This window comes from Bactrocera dorsalis, chromosome 4, assembly GCF_023373825.1.
Source record: "Bactrocera dorsalis isolate Fly_Bdor chromosome 4, ASM2337382v1, whole genome shotgun sequence".
Lineage (NCBI taxonomy): Eukaryota > Metazoa > Arthropoda > Insecta > Diptera > Tephritidae > Bactrocera > Bactrocera dorsalis.
In genome coordinates this window covers 32737340-32750773 of record NC_064306.1, presented here as the reverse complement: position 1 = coordinate 32750773, position 13434 = coordinate 32737340, and the positions used below count along the sequence as shown (strand labels likewise).

At 35.6% G+C, this 13434-nt stretch overlaps 5 protein-coding genes across 7 annotated transcripts; 2 read left to right on the top strand and 3 right to left on the bottom strand.

Moving 5' to 3' along the window:
• Positions 1-124: 124 nt before the first annotated feature.
• LOC105222872 (mRNA-capping enzyme) lies at positions 125-2993 on the bottom strand. Its single transcript, XM_011200403.4, has 8 exons — positions 2620-2993; positions 1662-2464; positions 1462-1597; positions 1267-1405; positions 1031-1203; positions 862-962; positions 600-793; positions 125-530 (listed from the first exon to the last, which is right to left on the bottom strand). Exons 1-8 carry the CDS (start codon positions 2806-2808, stop codon positions 298-300), a joined length of 1968 nt encoding a protein of 655 aa, XP_011198705.2. The 5' UTR covers positions 2809-2993; the 3' UTR covers positions 125-297.
• A 1462-nt stretch (positions 2994-4455) lies between these two features.
• On the top strand, positions 4456-5422 carry LOC105222870 (putative peptidyl-prolyl cis-trans isomerase dodo). The gene is made up of 3 exons (XM_011200401.2): positions 4456-4623; positions 4755-5066; positions 5123-5422. Exons 1-3 carry the CDS (start codon positions 4563-4565, stop codon positions 5230-5232), a joined length of 483 nt encoding a protein of 160 aa, XP_011198703.1. The 5' UTR covers positions 4456-4562; the 3' UTR covers positions 5233-5422.
• On the bottom strand, positions 5295-7983 carry LOC105222871 (protein penguin). The gene is made up of 6 exons (XM_011200402.4): positions 7436-7983; positions 7219-7378; positions 6616-7155; positions 6113-6515; positions 5649-6040; positions 5295-5590 (listed from the first exon to the last, which is right to left on the bottom strand). Exons 1-6 carry the CDS (start codon positions 7873-7875, stop codon positions 5417-5419), a joined length of 2109 nt encoding a protein of 702 aa, XP_011198704.2. The 5' UTR covers positions 7876-7983; the 3' UTR covers positions 5295-5416.
• A 44-nt stretch (positions 7984-8027) lies between these two features.
• Positions 8028-10315, top strand: LOC105222869 (cylicin-2). Of its 3 annotated transcripts, XM_011200400.4 has the most exons (6): positions 8028-8135; positions 8204-8461; positions 8519-8836; positions 9082-9225; positions 9290-9675; positions 9741-10315. In XM_011200400.4, the coding sequence occupies exons 2-6, from the start codon at positions 8291-8293 to the stop codon at positions 9766-9768; spliced, it is 1047 nt and encodes a 348-aa protein (XP_011198702.2). In that variant the 5' UTR covers positions 8028-8135; positions 8204-8290; the 3' UTR covers positions 9769-10315. The 3 variants fall into 3 exon arrangements, with proteins under 3 accessions (XP_011198702.2, XP_029404785.2, XP_029404784.2); XM_029548925.2 differs by having other exon boundaries at positions 8204-8836; XM_029548924.2 differs by having other exon boundaries at positions 8079-8836.
• Positions 10316-10627: 312 nt separating this feature from the next.
• Positions 10628-11978, bottom strand: LOC105222868 (NADH dehydrogenase [ubiquinone] flavoprotein 2, mitochondrial). The gene is made up of 5 exons (XM_011200397.4): positions 11805-11978; positions 11538-11660; positions 11192-11467; positions 11009-11128; positions 10628-10944 (listed from the first exon to the last, which is right to left on the bottom strand). The coding sequence occupies exons 1-5, from the start codon at positions 11841-11843 to the stop codon at positions 10771-10773; spliced, it is 732 nt and encodes a 243-aa protein (XP_011198699.1). The 5' UTR covers positions 11844-11978; the 3' UTR covers positions 10628-10770.
• Between the last annotated feature and the right edge of the window lie 1456 nt (positions 11979-13434).

Here is a 13434-nt window from a genome sequence, read left to right as displayed (position 1 = left end):
ACAGACATGGCCCCTCTGGCTGTTACAAACTTCGTAATAAACTCCAAACACCATGTTCAGGATCCAAAAAAGAAAACTGTAGGTTAATGCACGATTATCACTTATAAAAAAAAAAAATTACTGATTATGTCACGTTATGTAACGCTTTCAATCATATATTTTCCCAATATGGTTATCATATTTATGCTTTCAACTTTATACTCCCGTATAAAATTTGCGTATTTTGTGTATTAAACTTAATTTAAAAGTTCTATTTTACTGTTAACATTTATTGCGGTTCATGCTGTTCTAACTCCCCTATTTTTGTTGACGGTTGACGGTTTGATGATGGTTTTGTAGTTGTGGTTGTTGATGTTGCTGCACTGGTGGCTGGCTATGTCTCTGCTGCTGCTGCTGATGATGATGTTGAGTATGGTGAGGCTGACGCTGTGGTGGTGGCATCATGTCATTGTCATCTCGATGTCCATAGTTGGCAATAAAATGCAGTAAACCAGACTGAGTTATCGGATAACGAATACTTTCCATAACCGCTGTAACATAATAGATAGAGATAGATTTTTATAAAATTATAATTTGTGCAATTGACATTAGAAACTCACAGGTGGCAGTGTTAAAACTATTCGGAAGCGTTTTGTCTGTGCGTTCGCGCATAAATTCCCATTCGCCCTTCTGATTTATGGCGCATTCAATGATCTTATTATCTAAATTCTTTAACGCCTTTGTGTATTTCATCTTGGAAAAACATTCTGTTGTGCCACCGACATAAAGGTAGCCCACTTTCTCAGTTAACATGCTAAAAAGAAGAAAATGCTTTAGTTAGTACACATTTCAAAAATATATAAAATAAAAGATTGCACTAACCCTGGGGCACTTTCCACTTTTATTTTAAGTCGAAAATCGATTGAGTTCATATTACTTGGTTTCCATTTAAGTACGTCCTTGCACACGCCAGCTGTGTAGGGCTGAAAACAAGTGTTATTATTGAAATGACAGCAGCTCAATTCGTTAATTTATTTTTTCTTAATCTTACTTGTTTTGAAGGTTGAAAAATTAAACCATCGGGTACATGTAATAACGACTTTGAGAACTTTTCACCCAGTAAGGAGGCAGATTGGCGGATGTCCCAAAATTCTTTATTACGAATGCTGAATGGTTCCAACGGTCTATTGATCAGTCCTTTAGTGATAGCCTCGTAGCGTGGTTCTAAAAAATATGCGTTTGAAGAGATTTATTAAGCAAGTCTAGTTCGTTTGGGTGCCAACACACCTATAATTTCTTTTTTAATGCAAGTCAGCCGGTCGGGATAGAAGGGTTTCGCACCAATGTCATAATTAGAAATTTTAATTATATCGTAAATGAGGTAGCGCGGAATAGATTCACCATTGAGTTTGTCAATAACCATTTCCTAGTGCAAACAATTATTAATATTATGGTTGGAAAAAAATTAATTTGATAGCTTACTCCATCTAGAAGGGTGTCTTCTAAGTGTTGACCTAAATTGCCAGCTTTGACAAATGTTATGTTTTCGACTTGGAAACAGGTGTTGTTCCTGTCGAAAAAGTAAATCTCATCACGTTTATTGATAAGCATCATGTACCTGTGGTGAATAGTTAAGAAAGTAATAGTAGTATTATAAAAACATGTGCGTATATATAACTTACCGCGTGCCATCCGCCTTCCACGACACTCGATATGGTATCTCGCTTAAACGTTTTAAATTATTCTTATCCATAGATACGGGCTGCGCACCAGGAAAACCAGATTTTTTCCAACCGCACATCTCCTGTACTTTTAGCTGTAAATCTCCCAACCTTGGTTGGTCAGTTACTTGCACTACACCTGGAACACCGCTCATGAAGGTGGCATTTTTAATTACCAACTCTTTGCGTCGCTTCTTTTTAGGGCCACCGCCATTGGAAGCGCCCGGTTCCTCTTCAGTTTGATCATCTTCTTCGTACTCCTCTTGTTCGTCGCCATTGACGTTGTTTACGTCGTCTGCTTTACGCTTATTCGAGTCGTAGGAGTTTGCGTCATTTCCATCACCGTCATCATATTCTAAACACCATGCTGGTAAGGCAGGCGCTGGTAGAGGGTCCTCATCATCTTCGTACCGACGAAATAATTCATTAATATAGTCCTGTTTGTAAATTCCTGGTGGACGTGCCTCCGCAAATATGGCTATTGCTGCTTCAATTGAGTAATCCAGTCTTTCCACTAAGTAGGAAGCAATTAAAAATCCTGTTCTATTGAAACCATGTGTACAATGTACGCCTACAGTTTCAAAAGGACGTTCATTGACAAATCGGTCAACAATTTCGATAAATGATTGAGTTTGCTCTGGTGAAGGTGTTTCTCCATGGCCGCGACACTGTAGCTTTACATATTGAGCATCGCGTGATTCAACAATTTTACGATTATAAAAACGCGTTGTGTTGGTCAAATCAATCCAAAGGCCTAGTTTTAACTAAAATTACAAACTGTTATTGCCAAAATTATACGAAAATAATATATTGATCAACAACAGCCACATCGAATATGTATACATGTACATACATATGGTAACATAAAAGTAGTTGTGCATACAATATTGGCGACACGTTGCAGGGTATCAGTACATACCTTTATTGCTTTAAAATAGTCAAAAATCATTTCAGGATGAAAGAGACATTCAATTGGGACTTGATCATCGAATGCACTACTCAATGGTGTTTTAAATGCCAAAAATCTTTCAGCAATTAATTTTTCGCTCTTTCGTGGGCAATTCAGCCATCGATTTGGTATCGGTCCAGGCTTTGAATTTCGGGACATCTTTTTAATTCAGCACTTTAACACCGGAATAAAGGTGTGTGCTTTTGAACTGCACAATAAAAATCACTATTTATATTTCACTCGCACAGAATTTTTTTGTTAGCTTTTTATACACAATTTTAACCAAAGTCACAGACACAATAAATTAAAATTTGCACTATGCTGTCAATTACAGCTGATAGTCGAAGGTGATGGACTTACAATTTTAGTCGAGAGCTATCGATTTTGTTTGTTGGTCGCACTTTGACATACCAAAAACTTTATTTATAATGTGTTCTAAGAATTCTTATTATTTTCAAAAAAAAATTCAAAATGCATTATATCACAAAGCACAACAGTGTTTGTTCTTTTAAGAACATATTTTTTTGGTAAATGTTCAGGAGAGCGGCTTTTCCGAAAACGTACACCAATTTTCACGGGAAATGTCTTAAAAAATTCGTTTTTAATTCCGATTCACGAATATGTATGGCGCGTTATCTAATTTTATGTATTTTTGCAATAAAAACAATAAAAAATATTTCGATTTTGCACAATATTCACGCTATAAATGGCATCACTATTCGAAATTCAATTGAGAACTAGTGATAAAAGCAGTGATCGGGTTCGAAATATCGATACTCTCGATATTCTAGACTAAACAAAAATTGATAAAAATGAGAGATATATAATAGAAAAATATTATTAATTGGAAAAATAAAAATAATTAAAATATCGATATTCTCAATATTCGATTTTGAAAGAAAATTGGTAAAAATGAGAAATACACAATAGAAAAATAACAATAATTGGGAAAATATAAATAAATTAAAATATCGATACTCTCAATATTTGAGGCTGATCGAGAATTGGTAAAAATGAGAAATATATAATAGGAAAATTTATAATTCATTATTTTTGCAGAAAGAAGAAGAATTTGGACACAGAAGAATTTTGAACACCGGGGTTTTGGACCGACCAGGGATATTATTTTTCGAGCGCTCGAAAAATAATATCCCTGGTCGGTCCAAAACCCCGGTGTTCAAATTCTTCTGTGTCCAAATTCTTCTTCTTTCTGCAATAATAATGAATTATAAATTTTCCTATTATGTATTTCTCATTTTTACCAATTCTCGATCAGCCTCAAATATTGAGAGTATCGATAATTCGAAAACGATCATGAATCAATAGTGGCCATTCGAATTTACAACAGCTGTGCCATAATTTCGAACATACCTTGCCATTTTCGTTGAATTGAAGTGATTGTAAAGTTTTTCATATTTTTATAAAAATAACAAAAAAACCTATTTATCTTATTGATTAACGAAAGAACATCAATAATTACGTGAATATAACTTATAGAAAGTATAATTTCAACATCCAAAGACGTGTAAAGTGCAAAAGTGAATTTTGATTTCGGGACATACGATGTTTTTTGATAAAAACAAAGAAAATACTGATTTTAAAGGCACGCGCCTAACATATTCGTAAATTAGAACTAAAAAACGAGTATTTTAAGACCTTTCCCGTGAAAATTGGTGCACGTTTTCGGAAAAGCCGCTCTCCTGAACATTTACCACTTTTTTTTATTTTTATTGGATTTATTCTATGTAAAGAATTTTGGAACATATTAATCATTCTGGGGCGTTCCGTTTCCATTTTGTCTCAATAGCTGAGTAATTTGCTCTGAGGAGTTGCGGCGTTTTGCACTCATTTCTTGTATCTAAATATTTGCAAATTTTATTCAACTACAAAAAATAAAATAAATATAAACTATTATGTCAGACACCGAGAAAAATATACCCGAAGGTTGGGAAGTGCGTAAAAGTCGGTCAACGGGTAAGTTATATATGACTTTTATACAATACTTCCATATAGAACGTTATCGTCAATGAATATTAGAATTGCGTATATACTTACATATTTACGGAAAGGAAAGGAATAAAATTGGGGTTTATTTTACTTTGCAGGGTTGACTTATTATTTAAATATTTATACAAAAGAATCCCAGTGGGATTTACCGTCTGAGCCCGCAAAAAAGGAATCATCTGGTCCTAGTGAGGTGCGATGTTCTCATTTACTTGTTAAGCATAAAGGTAGTCGCCGTCCTAGTTCATGGCGCGAAGAAAATATTACGCGATCTAAAGAAGAAGCACGTGCGATTTTAGATGACTATCGCAAGCAGATTGAGTCTGGTGACACTACATTAGCCGCACTAGCAACTAAGTACTCTGACTGCAGCTCCGCAAAACGTGGCGGAGATTTAGGTCCATTTGGCAAAGGTATCCATAATTGTTTTATTTATGTACTGTATGCTTTCATGTTCATTTTGTTTTAGGTCAAATGCAAAAGGCATTTGAAGATGCAGCATTTAGTTTGAAGGTTGGACAAATGTCGAAAATTGTCGATACAGATTCCGGACTACATATAATTCTACGTACGGAATAAACAATTTATATTAACATAAAACGCTCCTACTCGATTTAACTAACTAAAATCGCATTTAAAAATTTCTAATAACTAAACTTTTTATTTTATCTGTAATTACTTTCATATTGTTAGCTAAACAAGTAATCCATTAAAATTATCAAAAATACATATGATAAAATTAAAATAAATCAAAGATACTATATTAAAATTCCATTTTATTCAATAATAGCTTTTGCCCAGTACACTTTTCTTTCTTTAGCACTTCACTTAATGGCTTAAGGAGCTCTTTAAGTGCTGATTTCACAGCCTCAGTATTTTGCTCGAAAACATTTAGTAATATAAAACAGGCTCGGTTTACATTCAACCAATCTCGCAGCTAAAAATTAATAAGGTAATTTAATGTGGGTGATATATGCAAATATGGTATTTCTTACCGTATCAGAATTGAGTTTTTGGACGAGGATTGATCCAAATGTTTCTGCACTCTCGTTTGTGGACAAACGTTCTTTATCATTTTTGATAATCTTTTTCAATACAATATGCAGACCAGATTCCTCAATGCCTCGTGCTGTTACCACAGCGATCGGTTCTTTAGCTTCTTCTACTTCATCATCCGATGAATCGTTCTGTGGCTCATCAGCGTCAGCAGCAGCTGCCAAGCGTTTTTGTTTCTTCACTTTGGTTGCTTCTGCAATTATTTTCTCTACATCGTGAGTGCTTTTTGTGGTTTTCGTTTTTCCTTCCTCTTCTATAGTTACAGTCCAAGTTGTATCCACAATAACATCAGCGAGGGCTCTGGAAGCTTTCTCAAAATGCTCTTGACTTACTAAAAAGGAAATGAAAACAAAAGGTAGTTATTTTAAATAATGGCAAGCATTATTAGAAAAAGAACACATACATTTCTTCAATATTTCGGCTGTGACGAGACCTATATGTCGATTAGACAGCCAGAATTTCGGGTCTTCAGAAATGGCTGTAGATAAGGGCTCTTCGATCTGTTCGAATATTTCTTTACGTCTAACATCGGTATCTTTTTTTCCATATTGCAATCCATCATTAATGCTTGTAATGAAGCTGGGATGGAAGCAATTTGTATCAGCAGGCACAACGAACCATTCAATGACACGACGACCCCATTGATTTTCCATCAAAGTTTTCAACTCGGGATTCAAATTGTCATATATTGCCTTCTTAGTTGCTTTTGTGTCATCAAGACAGTTTACTAAGGCTATTAAGAAAATATGACCATGCTCATGTGTACTAATTTTTATCAAGTGATCTTTGATGGTTTTTATTATAGCCTGAAAGTTTTATATTTTGAAAAGAGGTTAAGGACAATCAAAATAGGAAATAAATTGAATCTTGTTTTAAGAAAAATAGATATGTTTCTTATTAACTTACCCGCCTATTTTTGGGAGTAGATTTATAAAAACAAATTATTGCCGCCTGAGTTCCATCCTTAGTTGTTAGCATAAGTGGTATTAGAGGGGCAAATGAACTAACGGTTTCTTCTATTTTATCATCTGCACAAACTGTTAAATATTCCAAGATGACTGCGTGCACCAGAGAATTATCCACTAACTGTTTGTTGGCCAAATGGTCGATGTTGGATTTTACAGCACTCAATATGGACAATTTCATATCGATTGCATCTTTGTAAGCATCAGCGAGTGTTTTCACATTATCATCTTTTGACTGACGATACAGTTCTCCATAAAATTCTTGACGGAGATAAATCCGTTGTTTTGTATTTGCTACAGTGTGATAGGCGTGATCCAGAATTTTACTAGATATATTGTGTCCAGCTAAGCGTATTACATTGCCCATAAAGCTATCAACAATTTTTGATTTTATAGTAGGTGAGCCATATTTGAACATTCTTAATACACAAAAGTGAGAATATTTAGACACACACATCTCAACGACCAGAGGAAGCAGTTTCTGCATATATTTATTTTTTATTATTAATAAATGTAAATAAATGTAAAAAGACATATATATTACCTCGGATAATTGATCCCGAAGTGAAGGCGAAGAATGCTTTAACATGCATTGTATGATACGTGCCGTATCGTGTGCCATTATTAACTTCTTTATCACATCGCCACGATTCAGAATATTATATAGTTTTTCCACGAGCTCAGATTTTTTTTCTGTACGACGACTTCAGGAATATAAATTTAAATTTCTCAGTAGTATGTACAAGAAAACAATTAATTACCATTTCAGCTTTTCATAAATTTGTTTAGCTTCCACTGACACCTGATAAGAATCCTTGGCTTGTTTTCGTTTAAGTTTCAGCTCCTTCTTTTCTTGCTTGAATTTACGCCAGTCGGTTTTTTCGCCATCGGCAGGTCCGCTCCCCTTTTCACCCAACTTCTTACCTTTATCATTCTTATCAAATTTGCCGGAACCATTAAACTTTCCAACGAATTTGTTGGCTCCTGGTTTTCCTGAGAATTTATTTGCACCTGGTTTGCCAACATTTTTTGGAGGAAATTTCGAATTCCCAGTGGATTTTTTAGCAAATTTGTTTGCTTTGGTCCGATCTTCTCCTTTTACCGATTTATTTACGGCTTTGCCTCCTTCGAATTTCGAGAATTTTTTCTTAATTGGCCCGTCAGTGTCATTCTCCGACGCACGTTTCTTAGCTTTAATCATTATTATTTATAAATTATTGAACAAATCGGCAGATTTCTATGTAAAATGCAGTCCACGTGCGTTCAAAATGTTGTTTTCTTTATGTGAAATGATTTGAAGTATATCGTATCTACAATTATTGCAACTCTGTTGGTTCGTTTCCATGTTGTTCCATATCATTTACCGCATCGTTTCATTCAATTCATTTTGTAAATTTCTGTACTCCTTTTTCAGTGCTTCTGTTTTTTGCCACAATTTTCACGGCGTCCTAAAAAATAAAGGTACATTTTGTGTAGTTAAAAGCACTTTATTCGGAAATTTTTGAGATTGAATATTCATTTCTTTAAAGGTTGAGAGTTAAAAAAAATATCTCCAACAAAAAGTGTATAATTTGTGAAAGAAAATATTTTCAAGTTTTAAAGCGGCGAAAATAAAAATGGGAAGAGTACATAAGAAAAAAATTGCAGAATATGCGGAATCTGCTGAAAATGAAAACGAACAAGATGAGGAAACTAAAAAAAGCGCCACGGTGGAGTCCAATAGCGATGAATCGGAAGTTGAAGCTGGACGTGAAGAAGGTGATGATGGAAAGAAAAAACAAAGCGTTGTAAGAGATCAAACACATCCCCAAGGGAATACCGATGATGAATTCCATTCTGTACAGGGTAGTGTCACCGATGATGATCAGGAAGAGGAAGGAAGTAGCGGTACGAGCGGTAAGAAGGGGAACAAACGCAAAGCAGCGCCAGAGAAACTAACGGATGGCGACAATGATAATATGGACAGTGACGATGAGCCATTAAATGGCGGCGGTACTGGTGGTGGTGGAGCTAAGAAGGGGCGCAAGTCGACAGCGGGTGGAAAACAGAAAGCTACGGGAAAGAACGGCAAGACCGCTGGTAGGCGTGGCAAGGGCAAAAAAGCACAAACTAAGGCTCTGGCGGTAGAGGAGGATGACGGAGGAGATGAGGAAGTATACGAGGTATGGGAAGATTTAATTTTCATAACTTATTATTTTAAAATTATCGATATTCAACAATACTAAAAATATCGGGAAACGATATTTGATTAAATTTTAATATTAAAACAATATATGAATTCTAATTAATATAAAAATGTAGAAGATTTGGCCATGCATACGTCAATAATGATTTCCGGTTATGAACAAGTACTATAATGTACTATATGAAAAGCTAAAGTAAACAATTTGATAATTCTATTTACAAGGTTAAAGATATTGTGGGTCATAAGGTAGAACATGGTGTTACTTACTATTTGATACGCTGGAAAGGATACACCAAGGATGACGACACATGGGAGCCAGAGGATACTCTATCGTGCCCAGATATAATTGAAAGATATCAAAATAAGGTATTTATAAACGAAATATATTTGCTTTGAATATGATATTTACTATGGAATTGTCTTTTTTTAGCAATCGGCCAACAAAACAAATAAGAAAAGTGGTGTTGCTGCAAAGAAAGGACGTCCAACAAAAAGCGAATCATCGGTTGATCCAAACAAAGAATGGGAGGTAGACAAGATAATCGACTATGCTGAAGAGAAGAATCAACGCATATTTCGCATACGTTGGAAGGGTTTTGGACCGAAGGCGGACACTTGGGAACCGGAAGCGAATTTGTCATGTGACGAAATCATTGATAAATTTATGAAACGCATGAAATCCCAAGAAAATGTATCATTTAAAGAACTTCGTGAAGAGCCGAAAAAAACCAAACGGCTTGTAAATGAAACATCACCACGTACAAATTACCATAATCCAATTGGGCGAAAATCAAAGCGCGCCGTATCAAAGAAAAGGTATGCGTAAGAGTTGTTTCAAAACCATCCAAATACTTTTTATATAATAAACTTTTTATTTGCAGGGTTTATTATGGTGATAGTGATGAGTAACTTGAAGTTTAACGACATACTTTTTTGATGTCTTTATAACGTTTCTTTTATCTGAAAAAATATTTTTTATATATACGGCAACATCTAAGCATGTCTTGCGGTGTTTTAAATTTTTAGTTCCAAAAATTTGCTTTTGAATGTTAACATTTTAGCCGATATTGCTTTATTAATATCTATCTAAATTCTATCTGTCACCGCATGCCAAACAAAAATTAATTTGACCGAATTTTAGACTTTTTAAGTTAAATATTACTTCGCCGAATATATATAAAAAAAATCAACTATGCGTATATACATATGTATGTACGCCCTCGGTGACATGATGTACGTATTAGTAGTAATACATTTATAATGTATATTTGATTTAAATGAATAAGAAACATTGAATTAAACATTTTATCAACCATATGAAAATATTGCAAATTATTTTTTTTTTTATAAAAAAGAAAAAAAAAAGAAAATTAAACAAGTTCTAAAAATTGTAACCAGTAGATTTATACAAAGCTATAACTCTACACGATTTTAAGAATAAATATAATGAATGACAGCGCTTCAGTTTTTTACATACATACATACATATATTGCCATCTAAACAACTAGCAACACAATTTTATATTTATTAATTACTTCTTCTGGTATTTGATCCAGAATATTTTTTTTTTTGCTAAATAAGTTGATGAAAACGAAGAAATTTTATCTGTTCCTTAATAATGCTTATATTGCATATGGAATTTTTTTATACAAGTACTATTTTTTCGCATTGGTCTATAATAATTGACTTTTACTTCGAATAAATTGTAAAGTTAAACATGAATCACTGAAACTTACATTATAGTCTCCTTCTATCAAAGATATTAACTTATTATTTTTCCTTAAACAACGATTTGCTATTATTTATTTCGTTTTATTCCACTTATAGAACATAACATTTACTATCGTAAAATAGCAGTTTTAATTATTTGAAAATGGTTTAATGTTATTGTAGTTGCAAAATCAATGGCTTTATGCAAGCGCTGGTTGTAAACCAAATCCTGGGCCTTTTGGCTCTTCAGTAAGTGAACTTGGTTCACCTGCAGGTTCACTGGCGTAACGACCGTTGCGTGGACCGGGTGGTGAAGGTTTACCGGCTTTGAAGTCGGCTAAAATTTGTTGCATATCTTTAGCTGTTAAGTCTTCCTGCATTGACGAGAGGCAAAGAAATTTAAAAGATGAATAATGTAAATACAAATTTCAAACTTACATAGTAGTCATCATTTATAGCCACCATTGGAGCATTAACACAGGCACCCAAACACTCTACCTCGGAAATCGTGAAAAGGCCATCCTTGGTCATTTCACCGACCTCAACTCCCAAAGTTTTCTGTAATCATACAATTGAATGGGTTTTGAAATAAAATTTTATTTCACTAAATTTGTAATTTACCTTGCAACATTCCATAATCTCATCGGAGCCACGTAACCAACATGGAGTGGTTGTGCATACTTGAATATGGTATTTGCCAGTAGGTTTGCGTAAAAACATTGTATAGAAAGTGGCCACTTCATAGACGCGCATATGCGACACTTCCAAGATTTCTGCAACTTTTTGCATTGCTGATATTGGCAGCCAACCATATTGGCGCTGTGCCAAGTCGAGCAGTGGGATCATTGCTGCGCGCTTATAACCCTCTGGGTATATGCTGATGATAGCCTCAACGCGCTTTAAAGATAATAGAAATGATTTCCAATAAGAAGTTAATGAATAAAGCGCAGATATGGCAACAACTTACCTTCTTGTTCTCCGGCGTAAACTCAAATTTGATGTTTGGATTGTCTTCGGGTGTGTCACGGTGTACGAAAAGATGATCACTTCGCTGGACCGCACTTGTAGCGATAGCACGCATACCGCCACGCTGTATACGAAAATTAAATATTTAAAATAATTTAGGAATAATAACAGATTTACGTTTTAAATTACATAACGCACAGATCTATTTTTCGCTTTGACAAAAAAATTATTTTGCCAGCGCATGCTTAGAAAATTTATTGTAACTCACCACTAAATTGATTGACTTAGATGCACAACTCGAAATCATTTTAACAAATATATTGCAAATCTGTAAATATAAAATAATTTCGTTTATGCCACAAAGCAGCAAAAATTTCGATTGTTTTGACAACTGACAGCACACCGAAAGCAGCAGGAAATTTTCAAATGATTGGAAGTACTGTCATAATCAGCTGTTCACTGATGATTGAAGAAAACGTTAATGGTTCATTCACATATGTCTTTCCTTCGTTGCTTGACAATTCATACTTTAAAAACAAAAAAAAATTAACAATTTCCCCAACTTCCGGTTCAATATTACCAGAATTGACCCTGGTTTTATCTGGTCAGGGCTAGAAGGCTCCAAACTTCATCTCGGTTAAGAGCAATGCATGCAATGGATGGAGCCATCTTAAGGCCTGCTCAGGTCAGCTTCTACGGCTGTGCAATAAGCATCCAGTTCGCACACTGGGCTACCACTTTAGTCGACTGGCCACCAAAGAACCCCTACGGTCCCTTAAAGCTCAAGCAGGCAGCATGACCTCCACAACTTTCATTCCACTTCAATCATTCTGCAAGAACCACTCAGAAACTCCTGATTCCTCACACAGTCTGCCCGTTGTGTCAGACTACCATACGTCGGAACGTCATATCAGTTAAGTGCAAGTCTTGCTGTCTAGTGTCACTTCCCAACGTGTTCCAGCTTCCGCAACAGCCTAAAGTGGTGTAGAAAACTAACACCACGGGTTCTACTGCTGCAACAACCACCACCTACTCGTCGCTCCTTCATTCCCAGGATGACCCATGGACACGGCAAACTTGAAGACTACAATTTAACTGTAACAGACTCCTGAGTAAGACCGAGGAGATAGTTGCGTGCATGGGCTCATAATTATCTAGAACGAGAAACCTTCAGACTTTATTTTTGTGGACAACTGCAAACATTAATTTCTACTAAGTTAACTGGATCGGCTTAACAGAATTTACCGCGAGCACCTTTACCGCACTATAGATTCCTACGGAGGTACTTCGTTGGTGAACGTCAATTCCACAAGGTGATCGCAGCTCTACCGCTCGCTCCAAAAATCGCGAAACACCGCCCCAATTTCCCACTCGAAATAGCTCTTTTAACTAGTGAGTACTCCATGCTGATCCCTGTGTACAAGACGACCGAGTTGATATTTAATTCAGTAGCCATGCTTCCTCGGACCCGATAAAGTGCGCGAGGTAACTTAGCCGGCAGTTTACATTGCTCCCTGCTTTCGACAAAGTCAAACGATGTGTTACCCGACGGCTGCACAAAATGCAATTTCGAACACCTTCGCCGACTCCCTCGCAATGAATGGCGTACTTGAGTCAAACAACCACTCCTTGCATACAACGAGCTAAAGCTGCCGCTAGAGTCTAGAGTAACCCTTGCGCAGCTTCGTTCTGGATACTATAACAGGTTCAACTCCTACTTTTCCAGAATTGACACCACATCAAATGATAAACTTGGTAAAACTTTTCTCAACAATAACGGATAATTTTGACAACGTGGAAAATAACTCACCTCGGGATTTACCTCAGACACACAGTTGATGACATCTATCCCACTAATTTCGAATTAGAGACCCAGCCCCATAACTGCTTCATAGACC